The sequence below is a fragment of the Peromyscus leucopus genome, chromosome 7 (assembly GCF_004664715.2).
Source record: "Peromyscus leucopus breed LL Stock chromosome 7, UCI_PerLeu_2.1, whole genome shotgun sequence".
Lineage (NCBI taxonomy): Eukaryota > Metazoa > Chordata > Mammalia > Rodentia > Cricetidae > Peromyscus > Peromyscus leucopus.
The window spans coordinates 56,671,419-56,692,508 of NC_051069.1; the positions used below are offsets into that span (position 1 = coordinate 56,671,419).

A 21,090-nucleotide genomic window follows, 5' to 3' on the forward strand; every position below is an offset into this window, starting at 1 on the left:
CCCACTTTCAGCCCTGCGATGTTTTGTAGCACTGATTCCTTTTGTTAGGAGGAAGAAACAGGACTCTAAATTACACTGCAGCATGACAGCAGTCACTACTCAGACATTGCTGGAAGAAAATGAGCAGAACTAAACCATGGATGTCTCTGGGGACAAAAAGGAGTGCTGGGGACATTCTTTCTCCTTTCTTACTTGTATTTAATAATGCTCACAATTTTTTCCCCTTCAGTGAATACATATTTGGTAGGGATGGTTGGTGCCATTTTGTCTTTTGAGACAGAGTCTCATCACATAGGCTAGGCTGGCCTCAATCTTGTGATGCTCCTGCCTCAGTCTCTCAAATTTTGGGATTACAGGCGTGCACAATGATTTTTTTTTGTTTTTTTTTTTTTAAAACAAAAAATAGGATAGTAATTTATACATCATACACTTAAAAGCAGCAGCTCAACCAATCCTGCTTTGTTTATATTCCAATCCATCTCTATGAGATGAATCAAAACCAAGCATTTAATGTATTTAGTATGTGTCACAAAGACTTGTAAAGAGTAATTATGATACCATTATCACATTGGAAAATAGTGATTCTTCACATTATAAAATAACCAGTATGCAAATTCCCCTACTGTATACATTTTTAAAAGAACATTCCTAATTGAGTGCTTCAGGTCCCATCTCTGTTGCATTCATCCCCCTTGCAGCTCATGAAGAAAATAACAGTGCCAATGACATCCTCTTGGTGTGCCTTTCAATCTGACCTTGGGTCTATTTCCTGCTAATTTGAAAGAAGCTAAGTCTACCAACTGGGCAACTCTATTGGAGTGCTTCTCCATCAGAAACACTCAGTCTAACAATGTGTCTTTTCTGAAGTTTTAGCTACCTCTGGTGCTGTCTCTACTGTAAGTTGCAAAAACAGATAATTATTCCATTCTAAGTTTTGGCATTAAGTGGATTTTCCTCCCAAGAAAAACTGCCTCTATTCTATTTGCCTAGTGGTTGAAAATAATACCAATGTTCAAAATAATGAATTATTGGCCTAATCATTTGCCAATGGTGACCAATTACTTACTGCTCTGGTTTTGTGTTTCTCTGTAGTCTAATTACATTTATAAATTCATTCAATGTTACTGAATTTACATTAATTGCTTTTATCTTCTATACTAAACTGCTATTCTCAGATTGGTTTATCCATCTCACTAAGACAGAATGAGCCGGATAGGATATTCTAATGTTTAGTACCAGTCATTTCCCTTATATCTACTGTGTTAGAACTTCACTGGGAACAGGGAAAACCATGAACCTTGGAGTATGGTTAATAATGCCTCGCCCAAAATTTTCCATGAGATTCCTCCATCTGGAAATATGGCACCCTACTGGACAACTGGGGCATTGCAGATGTATTTAAGAGTGAGACTGGGAGATTATGCTGACACAGGAGGGCACACTATACCTTGTAAGAAGGAAGAAGAGTGGGGCTAAGGAGCAGAGATTTCAAGAGGTTACTCTGGGCTTTGAAGGTGGAAAACACCCAACTAGTTAATAGAATGGAACTCTCTGAGTGGGAAGAGGCAAGGGAATGGTAAGCCCCTCCCACCATAGCCAGGACCACCCTGCCAACACCTTGATTTCAGACTGAGACCAATTTTGGATTTGTGGTCCCCAGGACTTTGTGTGTGGGTGTGTTTCCACCCAAATTAGAGCAATTTGTTATAGTAGAATTAACACAAAGCTTTTGGAATATTTTTATTGTGAAATATTGGGTTTAGAAAAAAAGTACAAAATGTCAACAGTCAGATGTGTACAGGTACAGTATTTTGTTAATTTATACATGTGACCAGCATTACAGGTTCACTGTAAAATGCATATTTAGACCAATACACTCTAAAGATGACTGTAATATTCACAGGCTATTAATACATGATAAACTGGAGCCCAAATGACCCTCACTGGGATATGCTAACTGCAGCAAACAGGCTAAGAGCACAATACAGCACACCATAGTATCTCCGGACAGGTCCACATTTAAAGGGTATCAACTCATTAGGTCAACACACTACGTATCTGCGATTGGGACTCAATTACTAATTTATACAATTGCAAAAAAAATTAAGTTATAAAATAAAGTCATGGAATAAAGGGTTTGTCTAATTAGGACTGAATACTGGAAGCCCCTAAATTTAGGTTTCAGCCTTGTACTTTACAAAGCTTCACTGTTTTTAAACTGATTCTCAATTTCCATGTTAGCTAAAGGGGGGAGGGGGGGGAGAGGAGATTCTGTTTCTATTGTCTCCAACAAGATAGAAGAACTACTGTAGTTCATTTAGAATTGTGACTACTGTGGATTGAAAAATGGCCAGGAAACTAATATAAATAATTACAAAATTTAAAGCAAAGTAATGACTACTTTATGGATGCAGGAAATCCTCCAAACATTAGCATCCACATTAAGGCATTATCTACTATGATTGAGAACAGTAAACTAACATTATTTGTGAGGGTCTCATAACAATAGACTGTCTTACTTTTTCCAAATTTGACTAATTCAATCTTACTGTTATTTGAAAATTACGTGTTTGCAAATTGGTAGATTTGCTTTCACTTGTAGTAAACAACTGTGGGAAGTTTACTAAAACTTGGATAATTTAAAAAGAACTGTTATAATTATGTACGCTTAAGAACACTAATCTTTGATATGAAGACCACTATAAACATTTATCTAAAACATTCATCTACAAACAAAACCTTCAGAACTGATTCAAAGAAGTTTAACTGCACATTTCTAAGAGAAAGAACCATATGTTGTTTCTAGCAATGCCTTTAGTTTTAAAATACACCTTGAAACCAGAACTAACATTAAGTAGATCAATTTCAGTTACTGGCTGAAAACCACTAGAGTTCAGAAGCTAATTTGCAATTTCACAAACTCTATTCCATACTATTGTACCCTTTTATAGACAATTTTATACTTTGAGACAAATTACTTATAAATAATGTCTGAATCTTACAGATTTCAATTATTCAGACATAAGCACTGATTTGATTATAAAGTTATTTAATTTTCCAGATTTGTATTAAATTTACAAAGTAAGTATGGTGTACATAAATATTAACTTAGCAACACATTATAAAAAAAGCAGATATATGGACCGTTATAGAAACATTATAAATTTTCAAGAAATTTTATATAAAAATAAAGCAAAACATGTAACTCACAAAATATAAACATGAAGCCACACAACATAAAAATAAAATCACTCTATCAAAATGGAGTTAAAATTAAATCTTTAGGAAAGTATTTCAACATAATTAAATGAACTCAATGACCAACAGCTTCCCTTATGATACAGAAACAAACCACAAAATCACTTAAGTCTATATGCATTATCAGTTAATTCTTAATATGCAATCTTGCATGTTACTAACAATTGATTTCTTTTTGAAATTGGGTTCTGTACATATGCACTTATATACAAACACTTATTAACATGATTTTTAAACAAACCATATGTACAAAAGATCAGCATTCCTATAAATAAAAACATTAGGTGGCAAAAAGGCACTTGTAAGTAAAAATCTACAGTTTTTACAAAACAAAACACATTTTACCTTGGATGCTGTACAGTAAACATCAATCCTATAACAGTAATGAAATGTCAGATTACTAAACTAATGTTAGTGATGTAACTTTTAAAAACATATTTACATATACTCTGAAGCTCTTTTAATAAAAGCACCATGATTCTCTAAATTTATGTTGATGCAAAGTAAAAATACAATTCCCAAAAAACCAGTGTTCACCATTTTCCTTGTTTAAAAGTTTTGCATTTCTAAATTGAAAACTATTTATCTGAAATCAGCATAGTGTTAAACAAAAGCAAAACACAAAACCCCTGCTGCTGTTCTTCCAACCGCTCCATTATTGCATGTTGCATTTTATACAGTGCACACATGTGCATGCCACAACCTTTAATACTATTGCTAGAAAAAAGTTCTAGGTATCAAAGAATTAAGAAGTCACTCCAAACCAGCTGAAGTTTTATCTGCATGTTTACAACTTAAAAAATGCTGTGTGTCAATTACAAAAGTGAGTAAGAAACACACCAATTTCCTTGGCATGTAAAAATATTTTTCCACTGCACAGAATTTAAGGGCTTCCCCAGACCCCTCAAATATACACTGTCAAGTAGAAATGCTAAACAAGTGACCTTTTCAAGGAGACGTTAGCACGCTTCCACTCTTGTCAAACTTTTTACCCTTTGACAAGGCTGCAACCTGTTTGAGTAGTTCTCTGTTTTTGGCCTGTGAGAAACAAAAATTCAAGGTTTAAAACATTTGAACTATTAAGTTATGCTGAAAACAACTACTTAATACTATTTCTTCATTTGTATAAAAAGTTTTTTATCAACAAAACACTAAAGAGATCCAAGAGTTGTATATTTATTTTTTTTAAGTTCAGATAGGCAGAAAATTCTAGGTTGGTTTACCAGCTCTTGACAAATGTCAATATAATTTGTCCAAATATAGTTAGTTACACAAGAAATGGCTGGTTCTTTAAAGTATGAAAGCTATTTAAATGCATGTTAGCCTACAATTGATAGCACCAAAAAATGAATCAAATGTTTATTATGGAGAATTTTCCAGTGAGACTAATGAGGTCTTTCCAATTACTGTTTACTGTTATGTAGAAAAAGTAGAAGACTATTTGTAAAAATCACTATCACTTTGCCAAAGGCCCTCTTAAAAAAACAAACAAATTTTTATTATTCGTTTGTGTGTTTGTGTGTGTGTGTGTGTGTGTGTGTGTGTGTGTGTGCGCGCTACAATATACACGAAAAAATCAAAAGACAGACTGTGGGGTTCATTCCCTCTTCCTACCATGTAGGTTCTGGAAATCAAACTCTGGTTGTAAGACTTGGCAGTAAGATGCGATTCTTTACCATTTTTCACCAGCTCCAATGGTCCTCTCATGTGATGATGACTTTAGTATCATCTAAGCAAATTCCTAACAGTACTGGTATAATTTCATAAAAACTTTTTTTTGGTCAAAGTCTCAAAATTTCACTTTATCAATGATCTGAATTTCCCCTGACCATACAGTGGTCATCGGACAAGAACACTGTCTGCAGAGGTGCTGTTTGGTAACGCTGGTGCTCACTGAAGGATCTCGAGGTAGGACCTTCAGTGAGTCTTCTCTCATTCTTAGGGCTGTACTATCTATGCAGTCTCTGGGAACTTAATGAAAGTCCCTCCTGTAAACAGATGATTATCAAGGCAGTTCTGAAATTTCTGAGCCAACTGAAACAGTGTGGAGCTTGGGCACTACTAAAAAACAACACAATCTTAAAGTAAATCCTGAGACACACAAAGGGATATCCCACTGCTCAAAAGCTTAATCTGTTACTTTCTGACAAATCCTAGTCACTGCTGGATGTAAATAGTTACAGAGTAGCTATGTATTATTTAACTAAACAAGTCCTTGTCACTGCTGGATGTAAATAGTAACAGAGTAGCTATGTATTATTTAACTAAACAGACGCACCTGCTAAGAACAGGAAACTCAAGAAACAAGTTTCAGAGTGCAAAGCAATGAAGGGCACAGAAAGGAAAAGGCCAGGTCTGCAGAGGCAGTTACTAACCAGCATCTACACTGGCTTACCAAATAGAACTCCACTTTCAATCCACTTTCAATCGAGAGAGACTACAGTTACACTTTCATTCTTAGAACAAAATGCAGGAACTAAAAAAATAGGTGTTGAAAGCAGTTTTTCTCTTTAATACTTTTGCAGCTAATTTTCAGTATGTATTTATAAATTTTGTCTCCCAATGACATCAGTTAACTTGTTGATAAATTATGTAAGACAAAGGCTTTAAAAAAAATAGTGCATTGTTGTTAAATAAACTTAATCAGTTTTATTTTAAGTATTTGCAATATAAACTGCAATGCAGTATTTAAATATATACACAATAAAATTTTATTCTAATACTGACTTTATACCCTATAGAAGTCAATGAAATTATTTTAATATTTAAGTCAGAAACATTTAAAAACGTCAGCCTAAATAAAGGAAGAATGTTTCATGAATAACTACACAGACCCTGACTATCTACTTACCCAAACTTAACTGGAGGACACCTTATCGTAACCAGAGACTCAAGGAGTTGAAAGAACTAATCACACAGCCACAGTGCAGAGGCCTGCACACAGCAGCATTCACAGGTAACTTCCCACCCCCTTTTGTCTTACTAAAGACAACATTTTCACTTGGCATTATTGGTACTTAGGAGGATTTTATACCATTTGGGGAGGAATTTCAGTCTGTATCCCTAGGTTTGATAGTTTAAAATATTGAAAGAGCTACTAGAACAAGATAAATTTTGTTAATCGTTAACTTCTGTGTGTCATAAAAGATTAAGAAAACGAGCAGAAGTAAAAGAACAAATCCAAGTACTTGGAGGCTGAAGGAGGATTTTGAGTCTGAGTCCAAACTGGGCTATATAGTGAAGCATTACCTCAAAAACAAAAACAAATGAAACGATATTAACTAGGTATACTCACCTCAGTAACTGCTACTAAAGCCAGTAGGTGGGGACTACACTTAGCTGTAAAGAGTTCCTCTAGCAGAAACTCTGTGTACACGGAAGCAATTGATACCGAGGACAAACAGATATACCCAAATAACCTAAGTTGTGAGCTGATGCAGGACGGGGGAATGTACAGGTAAATCTGAGGCACATAATGTAAATATCTACATCTCACTAATGACCTGTAAGATGCGGGCCACTCAGAACTCAGCTCTTGCAAGGAGCAAATATGAATAGCATATACAGAGCAGACTGCCTATAGCTCTCTTGTGCGTGTCTGCCACAGTGGTACCATAGAACATTCAGCTAAGAGGAAGTAAGCTGAAGACACCAACCAGGCTAAGGCAAAAATGGTTCTCTTGCAACTGACTGTAACAAACAGAATTGTTCTTTGGAGCAGTGGGAAGTACGCACCAGGTTAACTCAAACCTAGGAAGTACTTACCGTTACCATGGTTATTGTATAACTTAGAAGTATTTACTTCAGTACTTCTGTTACAGAAGGTTGATTATATCCCAGGTAAACATTCAACATAACTTACTAAGACTATAATAAAACAAAATAATGGCTGGTGGGTAAAAACAGTTAACTAATGAGCAAGAAGACCAACTCCCAACAGGCAATCTCTGATGAGGGAAGGCAAACACATTTCCACAAAGCACCACCCAGGAACAAATTCCCTGAATGTTCACTATGCCCTGGTTCTACAGAGGATCCTTTCCAAATTCCTGTCACCAGTAAGAACAGGTTAAAGAGCAGGGAATATACATCTGGATTCCAGTAAATATGTAAATCCTATTCAATTAGGAGGCATACCAAACCACAAGAGGAACAAAAAATATCCATGGGTGTTGGGGGAAAAATCCAGCAGAAAACAAAACAGACAAGGCAATATTCACACATTCCTTTCAAAGCTGCACTCTCCCTTCAAGTCTGAAGTCTGAATATGACATCATCTGTATGCTTAAGATTCAAAGCTGCTTAACCTAGGGGCTAAGCTTAGGGGTAGAACACTTGCCTAGCATATGTGAGAACCAGGGTTTGATCCTAGAATAGCAAAAATAAACTAAAACAACCCTAAGCCTGTTACTCAAAGATTATAAATGTCACAATTTATAAACTGCAGAACATGAAATCAATATAGTGTAGTTTCATGCCCAAATTTATAAAACAGAAAAAAATAGTTTTAATAAGGGAATAACCCTTTCTCGGTTGATGCTCGCTATCTTCCCTCTCTGTGATGGTGGTGACTCTCGGCTTATTTGGTCAGTTGTTCTGTGTGTCTAAAGAACATGATGCAGATGTTCTATCTATATCAATACAACAGTGAACTTACTACACTTTCAGACAGTCCACAGTTAAGGGGCATCTTGATTTGTGGCATTTGCACACAGCATAAAGGCCTTTCAATCATGGTCTTTGAGAATTGACTTTGAGGATTTTCTTTCATCTACCTCCTGTTCAGGTATCCGAAAGGCAATGGGAAGAATGAGTATAGACCATATCTTCACCTTAGCACCATAATGAGATTCTGACCTTAGCTAACAGTCAAATGAACAGTCTTCACTGCTTTCTGGGAATCCCACTTAGTGTTTTCATGCTTTCAAGATGAACAGTGAGTCACCTTTGCAAAACTTTATAAAGTCAGAATTAAAACTGGAAATGCACAAAATAGGGGTAATAATACCAACTTACCTAAGTCAAGAAACACTACACTACAATACAATTAAAATCTCCAGCCCAACACAAAGCCTCACATACATAACACCATTACCTGAAGTTGTTCCACAGTTTCTTTGTGAGCTTTTTCCATACTGTTCATCTTAGTTCTCAAATTTGACTCTTGGTACTGAAAGTCTGCCTTCAGTTCAGTTAACTGAAATGAAAAAAACAAAAAGATGGCATTCATGTACACACATATTACCCCAAACAAAGACACCATTTAAATATTCCTCACAACAGGTGCACACTTGGTATGGAGATGGAGGAAGTCAGTAGCAGCTACATCTTCTGTGAGACAAAGAGTGGTTTTCCTGCTACTGTCAGGATTTTAATGGGAAGGAAGATCATCTTTGAGAAGTTGCTTTTGGATTAATTGGTCACACTTTCACAACTAGCATGCCAAAGCAAAGTTTAATGATTTGTATCCTGGAAAGTGTTTCAAACAAATACACTTCACATTAAGTAAACAGGTTTCCAGTTAAAATCATCTTTCAATGATGAAAGGGGAAAGGCTTCTTAATGTGCAATTTTACACAACAGTTATCAACCAAGGGCAACAGTGTTTGTATTTGTACCCAGTATTGTGTACACAAAGCCATTATACACTGACCTATCAGCACAGAAATACAATCAATGTGGCATGTGGAAAAGCAATTACTGTAAATTCTGAACCAAATTAGACAATTATTATGAGAAAAGTCAACAGTGTAGAGACTACAAGACAATGCTTTCATAAATATGAACACAAACAAAAGTATAGTATCTTATGATTTTAAACTTACAACCTAAGTTTCTATTAACAGAACCATACAGAAACAGCTTCAGGTTTCTGACACTATGTAAGCTTTTAAAGTCTGTACTAATTACCAAGTACCTAGTATATAAAAAGATGCAAAAGCCAAGAGAAAAAGTAAGTTTTATGCTTATCCTTCCAAACAAAGGGCTTTAGTCACTCTCCTGGGCCAATATTGTACATTAAAATTAGACTTTTGTTGTGAAATGCCAATTCTTACACTATCAACTTTAATAATTATTCTAGTCACTGAACTGTGATCGGCTTCCAGCCTGTGAAGTGCTGGAAGGTAAAGACAGTATCTACTTATCTGCCTGTGACTCTTTCTGACCTAGTACAGTGCCTGGCTTTGAAAGTCACTTGATAGCTCAAACAGCGACAGGAAACTAACTTGATCCTTTCAGAATTATAAAGAAAAATGGCAAGTGTGTAGTTAATTTTAGATAAGCAATTATTTTCCTTACAATCATAATTATAAACTTGCTAGGTTTTTGGTTTTTAAAACAAACACTAAAGCATGAGATGTCAACAATCCACCTAAACACAACAGTGATGCTAGGGATGAAAAAAGACCCAAGAGTCTACAATGGAGGTTCTCAACCTATGGTTGCAACTGCTTGGTGGGTTGAATAACCCTTTCACAAGGGTTATCTAAGACCCCTGGAAAACATGGATATTTACATTACCATTCATAACAACAGCAAAACTACAGTTGTGAACTAGCAACAATAATAATTTTATAGTTGAGGGTCACCACACAGGAGGAACTGTGCTAGAGGGTTACAACATTACGAAGGATGAAAAACACTGATCTACAATTTGTTAATGCCTAATTTGGAATTACTACTATTTTGCAGTAACTGGCATTTTATTCAACGTTAATGTAGACATAGTTGGCTTTGTGCAATACATTAAGGCTTTGTGTACATATTTCCATAAAAGCTAGTTAATTTGAAACTTCTGTCTCTCATGAAGAACCCTAAAATAGACAGCTACAACTTTCCAATTTTACCTTACACACCAATGTCCATTTTCACATACTGAATTTACTCAAATTGTGGTACATACTAAAATAAAAAGAGTGGGCATGTCTGTAGTCTCAGCACTTAGGACGAAAAGGCAAGTGGCTGCCAAGTTCCAGGACAGCCAGAGGAACACAGTGACACTCTCAAAAAAAAAAAAAAAAAAGAACAGAGCAGTGAAGTGAAGGCCATCGAGCATCCAAGTGTGGAACCTGCAGCACGGAGGCTGCTGGGTCCCGCTCCAGCACTGTCTTCACCCCACTGGAACTGTTGAAATCAACCTCTTTTCTTGCTGATGGCAAGCACCTTTCAAAGATTCTAGGTCTTCTTTGTGTTCATTTCTTTTGTCTATTAAAATTACAACTAATTCTTAGGAGTCATTATTATTATTATTTTTTTTAATGTTTTCATGTGGATGTTTGTCTGGGACCTAAGCATGCAGTAAGTTCTCTTCCAATGTGATACAAAGCAGCATCAGCACACTGTCATGAGCAGCAGGAAATACTGCACATACAAGTCAGAACCGCCATTCCATCAAGTAGCACAACGCGCATGTTTATGGAATGAAAAACCAAGGCCTCAACTAATGAACGTGTTCTACTTAAGGCCACACAGAAATGGCCAGGATTGGGATTTCATCCTGAATGTGGCTAAATACTATAAAGCCAGTAAGTACATCAACTTCCTACAAAACGCTCATAGATACCTACTGCTATTCACTACCACAGGACATTAGAATATTATTACCTCTCATCAGCTAATTGATACAGATTGACAGAAACATGATCTATCTATCTATCTATCTATCTATCTATCTATCTATCTATCTATCTATCTATCTCAAAGACTCTTGTTTTCAATTACTTTTGAAACCAAAATAATTTATATCCTCCATTTATTATATGTATTCCATATACCTCATTTTAAAATTAAGATATTAAACCTATTTTAAATTTACATGCTAACTGAAAACTAATGCTCAAAAATTACTACTACACACCATTTTTACTTACCTTCATTAGATGTTTCAGACCCAATTTGGGCTTCTGTAGTTTATCTTATAAGAGTCATACATTACAAACTATACCAATTAGTTAAAGAGAATTTGCAAGGGTTAACTAACAGCCAAGACACAATCTTCCCAGACTTTATACTGAGCTACAGTCTCACCTTTTTATCTTTCTCTAGAATGGTCTGGTCCCTTTGCTGTAAGAGACGCTTAAGTGACATCACCTCTTCTTTCAGTTGACTTATGAGGACAAAATTGTCTGTTCCCCCACTATCTGCTGACTGGTTTATAGAGCTACTAAAGAGAAAAAAGGAAAACAGAGTTACATAAAGTAGAAGGAAAACCTGCAGATGTTCAAATTGCATAAATTAGACAATTCCACAAACATCCTTAAGGCTAATGCAAAAAAATATGTACCTGACAGAAATGGATGCAACTGGCAAATTACCTTACTAATGGCACACATTACATACACCTGCAGAAATATAATTCAGTATTAGCTTTTAGGGGGTCAATACTTCTAGTGTAAAGCAATAGGCAGCCAATTTGTACAGTAACATCAGCAAACTTTGGCTAATGAACTAAAAACAAAGTCACACTCATTTTAAATCAAAACATTTCTAAGCAGGTCAATTTAAAACTACTACAATCAGATTTGTGTTTCTTTTCCTTGAAGAACAATTACAATAATGTTCTCTACTCAGATTTGTTCTTTCCTAAAACCCAATTTATTCCCCAGTTATAACAGAGTTCAGTGCCACTTTCTTATTGCCAAAATTAAAATTTTCTTAACTGGTTATGTATGTTTTACTCTCCCAGGTGACTTAAAGAAGTTGGTGTGTGAGACCCATGTTTCTATTCTCAGATAAAATATGTAGTAGTAATTCATAATTAACCAGAACTATTCAATTAAGTTCAACTTCCATAGCACTAAAGACATTCATTTTTACCTATCTCCATTAGATGGCTTAGATTCCAATTTGGGCTTTTTCTTTGGAGTTTCATTCTGAATTGCTGCAGAGGATTTATGGCTGAAAACAAACATTAACAAAAATGATTAGAATAAGACAGGCATTAAGTTATAAGCTACTCTTCCTCTGAAATACCATTGAACATCACTAGGTTTTTCAATCTAAATAACCATGTTACAGAGGCTGATTTACACAAGTGCACTTGAAACACACACCACACACCAGCACACTTACCTCTGTTTCCACAGTCCTTGCTCCTGCTCAGGACTTAGACTGCTGATTCTGAAAAACACACGAGTAACATGACAACATTTACTTAACACAGCCACATTCAACATCTTTCCCCACAGAGTCAAGCTGTGTTATAATCTTTTGTTCACAGAAGCTAGTTAACCTGATATATGGAATAAACCACATTTTAATAGGACAAACCCTAATGACTAGTAGCCAGTTTAAATTTGTTTAAGGCACGTACACTGGTAGACTGCATTTCCATTTTCGGACCTCCAGGACCTCAATTTAAAATTATACTCAGGTTTGGAGCACATGAGCACAGGAGCACAGCAGGATCATGTATGACTCAGGAATGATGTCGTCAGCTGCCCTATTTATTTCAGACACACGTCTGCATCTACCTGGCTGCCTAAATGCAGATAAACTCCTTCACATAACTCAAGCTGGACCAGGAAGTAGCTCACTTCTTTCATTTCTTCCTAGTTTCCCTAAGAAGCCTCTCCTTGGTCAGTACTATACACAAAAGTCACACTCAATAATTGGAAAATTTCATTAAAACAACTGATTTCACTTATAATACTATGACTTCCTTTCTATTTTGCCATAATATTAATAACCTACATTGTCTACGAACAAGAAACCATGTATTTATACAACTTAAGAAATGCACATCATCTAGGCTGTGTGACCTTTATGTAGTAATAATTTATTACATAAAGGTAATATAATTTATTAAAGTTGTTTAAAATCCCCATGTCTCAACTGCACATCTGCGACACAGGTGTAATTCACTGTTTATGGCTACAAGTGTTTATATGAGTAAGACCACCTAGTACAGTATTAACATGTATAATATATACATTTCTATGTGTATAAAACCATTTCAGTCTTTTTTGTTTTTTCAAGGCAGGGTTTCTCTGTGTAGTCCTGGCTGTCCTGGAACTCACTCTGTAGATCAGGCTGGCCTCGAACTCAGAGAGATCCACCTGCCTCTGCCTCCTGAGTGTTGGGACTAAAGGCGTGCACCACCACTGTCCAGCTCAGTCATGTTTTTAAGCAAAGTAAAATAAAGAATTAAAACATACCCAGAAGAATAAAACAAAGAACCTTTAAAACCCTATTATTCAGACTGAGCTGTAAATGAAAAAGTGGGGAAACAGGAGCTATGACCCTATTAAGTTGGACCACTCTTCACCTGCAGCTGCAGTCCTAAGGTGGAGTTCCCCTATATGTATAAGTATGTTTAAAACAAATCTCACTACATGTCAGCATTCCCAAGTCACATAATTACTCACTAAGTGGCAAGAGAAAATTATTTATTTATCAGAAACTCCTGGAATCTCCATCTTAGTGATCTTAGGGCATCATTCCTGGATCCAAAATGATTTTAGTGCTATGTCCTGCTATAATGAACCTTCACTGTCAATCACCATCTATCATATCATCCTGTGCCTCATTCTGATCTACTCAACTTAAGACAGAACCCAACAAACTGGCCTGCCTATCTACAATATGGTCTTCATTGTACCATCAGCCCTATGTATTGCCAGGTTCTGTATCTGAGGATTTAATCAACTGCAGAGAAAATGTAGGTGAGCCTACAGTGGTTGTTTGCACTGAAAACTATAGAACTTTTTGTCTTTTCTGCATAAATAACATAGTCGACAATGAGTTATGAACATATCCACTGTGTTAGGTATTGTTAACTAATTTACAGATCATCTATAGTGCATAGGAAGGCACGGGTCAGGCAAACACTAGCCCACATCATGGAGGAGACTGGGGCACTTTGGACTTTGGTATTCAAAGGACTTAGAATGGATCTCCCATGAATAACAAGGAATTAATGTATCTACCCCTCTAAAAAGAGAAAAAAAATTGAAAGTCAGCATTGTCTTTTCCCCCTTTCCATTAGGAAAGTTATCCTTTTAAAAGATTAGATGGCTGCCACCTAATTCTACATTTTCTTCTTTCCCATCATGCTAGGAAAATTAATCCTGGAAAAACAGCCAGGATATGTTCTCGAGTCTGACAAGAAGGACCTATGGTACATGGCTGTCATTCTTCTTAAAGCAAGAGGCAGAATCGAGGCTTGTGTTCCTTAGACAGAAAGGACTGACTTATGTCACTGCACTGCAGTTTACCATTGTTACCCTAGGAAACACTACAGCATGGAAAGAGTAAACGTCAGGGCCTCAACGAATCCTCACAATCTAAGAGGTACTTGCTGGCAGCTAAGATAAAACTTTTGTGCTGAAAAATGTGGCAGCCATTTGTTTCCTACATATAAAGTCTTATTTAAGTAGCTATCTGAAATTCTAAAGACACATAGGCAAAATTTAAGAGAAAAAAACAAAACTTCTGAAAAATGTGTGTATATCATGTCCTTATTTGCAATTTGCATTTACATGTTAAATTTGTTTTAATGTTAATTTTTTTTAAAAAAACTAAAATTACATCTAAATACACTCTCTTAATAGTATACACAGTTAAGATATTACTACTACATAATTTCTCTCCACCTGAAATCACTCTAAGAATTAAGATGTTTTATTTGAACAGCATTACAACTACACCTATGTTAAAAAAAAAAAACCCCAACAACCAACAAAAATCAAAAACAAAGTACCCATAGCTAACAATACTATCTCTTACACTTCGGAACCACCAAGATTAACAAGGATTCTATAGGGGCTGGGCATGTTTTGCACATAGAAGGTTCAATCCCCACTACAAAAGAAAAACCATCTGTTCTCTGAAAGAGCTAAAGGTGTATTTCTCCCTTGCTGCTTTACATATGCTTTTAGTAAGATAAAGGAAAGGCAAGCGAAATAAACTTCACATACTGGGACAGCAAGCTAGCTTAGCAGGAACAAGGGCTTGCCAGTCTGGAAGCCACAAAGGTGGAGGAGAGAACTGATTCTACAAGACTGTCCTCTAACCTCTAAGTCTGTGGTGGTATGTACACACCCATAAGATTAAAAAATAAATAAAATTTATAAACATAAAGCCCTAAAATTATCTTTAAAATGGAAGCTTTTGTTAACTGGCATAATTGAAATGCCAATTAATGCTGATATGTCTTGATTTCACACATGATGACTTTATAGATGAATTCTTTAGTGTGTGGAAATTTTTTCACAGTACAGCCAGACACTAAAGCAGAGTACCAAGTGCAACAGAAACTGGCCTAGCATCTCATCACCACACTGGAGTAAACAGCCATGTGAGGATCATTAATAATGCCAGGAAGGGTTTAACAAAGGATCTCCAAGTGCTTACTTGTGGTGGCCACTGCTGTGGCGATGGTGGTGGTGATGGTGGTGGTGGTGGTGTTTTGAATGGTGCTGGTCTTTCTCAGTGAGAGAAGAAGATGAAGAATTGGAATGTGAAGACCCCAAACTCTTCCTCTGTTCTTTTGTCTTCTGTAAAACTCTCTTGTATGATAAGGTACAGAGCCAGCACAGTAACTTCCCATCAACCTTTAAAGAAAATATCTGTATTGAGCACACTTGTAAACTAGCTCAGTGAGTCCAGCATGCAAACTCAACTTGCACTTATACTTCACATCACCTGTGCAACATTCTGTGAGCTTTATGAAATTGCAGAATATGAATGTAATATGCAGGATTTTTAAAATTAAGATATGTGACACTTGAAATAATATTGCAAGAGGATTATAAAATTGGCTAGGAGAACTGATTTATAGACCTCTAGCATTGTTAAAGTTCTTTAATTTTGAGAGACACCACCTTTATTTCTAGAAAACAACTACAACAGGGGCTAGAGAAACAGCTCAGTAATTAAGAGCACCTTTGCTCTCACAGAGGACCCAGGTTCATTCTCAGCATGAGCATTGTGGCTCACAACCACCTCTTAATTCCAGTTCCAGGGCATTCTATGGGCATCAGGCAGGCGCATGGTGAATATCCATACATGCAGGCAAAACACAGATATAAGTAAGGCAAAAATATTTTAAAGAAGGAGTACGAATTGCTGATTATTCTTAAGAAATCTAGCCTAAATGTTTTAGTTTCAAAGTAATTACCAAAATGATAGAGTACTTCCCACAATAGTAAATACTGTGACTTCAACAAAAATAGGAGCCTAAATAACAATCAATTCTCATTATATTCCGTTTATTTATCTATAGATTTGTTTATTGACCTCTAAGTCTAAAATCCTGTTTACAGTCATTCACACAGACACAGAGCAGTGGGAACTCCTGCCAACAGACGTCATGGTCTCAACTATAGCAGGACAGTGTGGTGATACTCTTCTATGCTCCCTCTCACACTGTCAACAGGACAGTGTGGTGATACTCTTCTATGCTCCCTCTCACACTGTCAACAACTGGTCTTTCCACAGGTCATTTAGTTTTAAAACTTGTTCCAAAGGCTGTGCTGAACCTTACGGAAAAACATGTAGTTAAGTTTTGTTCAGCTATTATTACTGCTCCTGGCCATGAGTTTAATTAAATTTACATACATCTTAAATAGACACAAAAAATCACTAATGTATTGGTGAACTGACAAGCATATTAGGGTTATAGACAGGAACTTAATCCTGCATTTCCCTTACAAGTCACAATTCACTAGCCACTGGTGCTTCTGGCAACTTTACAGACCATAACAACTGCAATTAATGAGAATCAATCATGTGAGTCCAGGGGAGAGAAAGTGACTTCTTTCAAAAATGAAGATACAGTTTCTGCCTTCTCTCATTTCATACAGGAAATGCTGGCGGGACATGGCTTACAACCACGGTCCATACAGTGCTGTGGGGTTATCTGGGTAAGCCCCTCAGAGACAGTCATCCTCCAGAGCAACTGAAACTGACAGACAACAGGAAGCCTGTGTGAATGCTGCTCAGCAGAGGAATGGCACATGCACACCTAATAATTACGTCACTGTAGGCAGAGAGAAACGAACAGTGGTTTCAAACAAGAGCCTAAACAGAAGGCAGAATACTAACGTCGAGTTTTATGTGCTAATATGTCAGTGGGTATCTTTTCATGCCAACAATTTTAAGTACCCAGCAAAAGGGTGTAAGTGGAAGGATTTACTGCAAAACTGAACTGGAGATAGCAGTGCAGAATAGCTATCACAGAGGAATTTTGAGACAGTTTTACTATATTGTCTAGACTGCTCTTCAATTCCTTGGTCTGAATGACTCTCCAGCTTTAGCCTTAAGGAGCTGGGAGCATATTCAGCATGACTGTCTTAAAGTACAGTCATCCTAACTAACATCCAACATGACTCCACACACGGTGCAAAGAGAAATATATGCTATTCCTCCACCTCTGCTCTCAGGTGAAAGAACAAATGTCTTAGAGGTATACTTATAGTAACTGCCAAGTTGTTTGGTATTTTATTTCTAGAAGATGTCAAAACATAAATAAAACATACTTTTCTTCTTCCTTCCTCCTTCCGATCAAAAGCACATTGCTGTTTGCACTGTTCACAGGTCTGAGGTGGTCCATATTTTTTTTCTGAATTTGTGCAACGCTGACACTTGGTACCAATAAATGCTGCAATTATGTTACAGTATTGACAAGGCTTGGGCTGCAAAATAAACACATTTAGTTTAACTGAGATATTTAAAACTCTGTTGCATAAGACACATCCAGTGGTAGTAAAATATCTGGGGAGTTAATGAGGAAAGTGTTAAGTTAAAAACATTTGTTTCTGCCAAGTACATGTTTAAAGTTAAATATGGGTCCATTCATTCAATTAACATTCATTACAACAGTCATGAAGCTCAACTGTGCATGCTCAGAAGTCTGACCATCATGAAAAATACACGCATTTACACAATACAAAATTTGCTGCGAGGTTAAACAATTATTCACAGAAAAGCCTCATGAACCTCTAATTTGAGCAAATGAACTTACAGTGATATGCTAGTTGAATTAACTGTTATATCATTTATTTAATTAAAAAGAATTATCATATTTAGCTATTTGTCACAGTAAATGTATACTAAAAGTATCTTTTCAATAGAAAAAATTTAACATAAGCATATTCAGTTTAAGTAACAATGAACATGCTTCATTTCTTGGATTTCAGGACAGTATGGAGGCTTAAGGTCAGCAGCACTTTGACCTATCATAAATAGTACTGTTATGTTAACAACTACAACATACATGTGGGCCAATCTGTACCAGGATACTGTCATTAGTTTTGAACACTTGAACTGTACTGCCACATAAAAAGTTCCAGAAATCAGGGGAAAGTTTAATTACATTAACACTGTAAACAAATAGGTCTACCACATTAAGGACTTTGCTGTAATTGTATCTTTAAGAAATAGCTTCACAAACTGCACACTGAAACTCACTACATAACATGTAAAGCATGCAGTTGTTTTTAATGTTTTCATTTTCCCATCAATTCTATAGAGATTTCCTTCCACAAACTATTTTGATATGTTGAGATACTTAAGTACAGACACTGGATTGTTTTATGAGAAAGTCATGAAGAACCATAACTAGCCAATAATAATGACATGAAGTGAAAAACATACTTACTGTTCCAAATTGCTTGACATTTTGAGCACACTTCTTACAAATTGTGTTAGTTTTGCTGAAAAGGAAATCATATCCAGATGATTACACTCATGTCACCTTCTAGGGTAAGTAACACATGCTGATCTATAGTAAACCGATAAGTCAAAGATCTGTAGATTACTTACTCTAATTCACAACAACTATCTTTTTAAAAACATGAATATTAATGTTAGGATAGTTGTTTGTAAACTTATTTCTCTTAAAGACAATTTTTCCATATATTAACTTATTAGAGACAAGTGTCTCAAGGTCTCAGGATATGTGTCTAGGTTGGTCTCTAAGTGGTAATTCTCCTGTCTCCACCTCTAAACATTGTCCTTTAGACAACCAACTATAATTGTATAATTTTTGTAAAGAAAACAGCAAAAGCCCTAATGTCTTCCTTCTGGTTCTAACCTTTCCCTTACCAATATAAATGCACATTCTCATGCATCAGAGCCCACCTCACTTCTCAGTCAGCTGTTCTCCACTGGGATGTCCACACATACAGGAATAAAATTATTTGTTCTCTTGAGCTACTTACTTGTGTGATCTCTAAAAGAGGATTCCTGTTAAAAACATCTGTGCTAGTCACACTGAAAAGTCAGTGACTTCAGTCTTGAAAGGCAGCTGGTAACACTATAGCTCTTTCCTCTGGTTCATTAGCTTTTTTTCATTAAAAATAGTTTAAAAATAATTGTTCATATTTTGATTGTTGACAAAAGTGTACATTTTCCATCCATCAATTTATCCCCTATTTTCTCATGTTCAAATTGAAGTCTAGTTCTAAAATAAACACTAGGATTTTTCAGTTAATGTGTTCTCTCATACTATGTATAAAAAAAGTTCTTGATTTTAAATTTCAGAAGCCAAAGCATATTTTTCAAAACACTTTAACACAAATATTACAACCCCCAGACATTCCTTACATGAATTTTTAACAATGAAAAAGTGCTCAGTATACAAACCTCTCCTGCTGAAATTCTGATCTGCAGTAAGTACATTTTACAATAGGATGTGCAATCCGACATTCCTGGAATAAGACAATACATTAGTCAGTATTCATCTCACAGACCCAATCTCACTTTTCTGGTAGAAATTACTCAACCTAGTCAAGTGTCTGAAACGTCAATAAAACCTGGCTGGCGACGTAAACAACTGGGTGACTTATCCCATCAGCAGCCAGTCACAGTATAATCCCACCAGAAGGCCATAGATATTTCTGTCCTTATTGGATGTGGGGGGATATGGAACAGACACATTAAGGAAGCTGTCAGGACTGACTTCCAGGGGCGGTCTTATGTGTTATTTTGTACAGTTGCTCACAGACAGCGTCCCAGCTTTTATGGGATGGGAGGAGCTCCAAATCAGAGCACCCTGTTCCCAAACCAGTCGCTTCACTTTCCGGGACAGGAAGCAGGATGCCATCAGCTCTGCAGCTTCGGGTTCGGGTTCCTAGCAAGAAAGTGCAAACACGGCGCCCTGCCTCCCAGTGGAAGCAGAGGGCAGCCCCTGACAAGGCTGGGGTGAGATTCTGCACCAGGTCTCTGCGACGCTGTGGACTGGTGGCCGCCCGGCTCAGCCCCACCCGAGACCGCCAAGCGCGGCGGAGCCGGCCCCAGCCTTCGAGCAGGCGGGACGCGGTCGCCCCGGGCCTCTCCCACCTGATGCCCGGGCCCCGGCGGGGAGCGGCGCGCCGAGCGCCCGACACCCACCGACCTTGCAGAGCTGTTGGCCTTGCGACAGCTCCTCGAAGGGGTAGCGCTGCGTGCACTTGGTGCAGGCATACAGGGCCGACGCCGCCATCCTGCTTTCAGGCTCCTCCGCGCGCGCCCAGGCGGGGCCTCCGGGAACTCGGCTGCCCCGCCCGCGAGCTCCTCTGCCGCTGCGGCCCCGGCCTGGCGACCGCCGGGCCCCCCGTGTCTCCCTCCGCCTCTGCCGCCGTCCCGGGACACCCGCTGCAGCCCGCCCCGCCGCTCCCGCTTAGGCCCGGAACGCGGCGGAGGGAGACGAAGCGGCGCTAGGCTGCGGATTCCGCTTCCTCCTCGGCCTGGCGTCCACTTCTATGATTGGTTGCAGAGAACCTCACGTCACTCAGAAGCTCCGCCCAACCCCTGGCCTAGGTGACGTAGGGAGCGCCCACAAAGAGAGGAAAGCAACAACCAATAGGAGGCTGGTGCTCTGAGCGCGCGAAATCCGCTTCGAAGAGATCC

The 21,090-nt window shown here is 37.5% G+C and overlaps 1 protein-coding gene across 2 annotated transcripts; it reads right to left on the minus strand.

The window, feature by feature from the left end:
• Window positions 1–1,725: 1,725 nt before the first annotated feature.
• On the minus strand, window positions 1,726–20,916 carry Fam76b (family with sequence similarity 76 member B). 2 transcript variants are annotated; one of them, XM_028873119.2, is made up of 10 exons: window positions 20,597–20,916; window positions 19,846–19,910; window positions 18,860–18,914; window positions 17,739–17,894; window positions 15,613–15,812; window positions 12,331–12,378; window positions 12,076–12,156; window positions 11,287–11,419; window positions 8,354–8,455; window positions 1,726–4,296 (listed from the first exon to the last, which is right to left on the minus strand). In XM_028873119.2, the coding sequence occupies exons 1-10, from the start codon at window positions 20,681–20,683 to the stop codon at window positions 4,207–4,209; spliced, it is 1,017 nt and encodes a 338-aa protein (XP_028728952.1). In that variant the 5' UTR covers window positions 20,684–20,916; the 3' UTR covers window positions 1,726–4,206. The 2 variants fall into 2 exon arrangements, with proteins under 2 accessions (XP_028728952.1, XP_028728951.1); XM_028873118.2 differs by having other exon boundaries at window positions 11,287–11,422; window positions 20,597–20,914.
• Window positions 20,917–21,090: the final 174 nt, after the last annotated feature.

Coding starts and splice junctions, on each gene's coding strand:
- Fam76b (XM_028873118.2), bottom strand. CDS start 20,683: ATGGCGGCGTCGGCCCTGTATGCCTGCACCAAGTGCACGCAGCGCTAC. Junction 19,911..20,596: donor AAGGCCAACAGCTCTGCAAG/GTCGGTGGGTGT, acceptor GTCTTATTCCAG/GAATGTCGGATTGCACATCC. Junction 12,379..15,612: donor CACAGCAGTGGCCACCACAA/GTAAGCACTTGG, acceptor TGTGTTTTTCAG/AATCAGCAGTCTAAGTCCTG.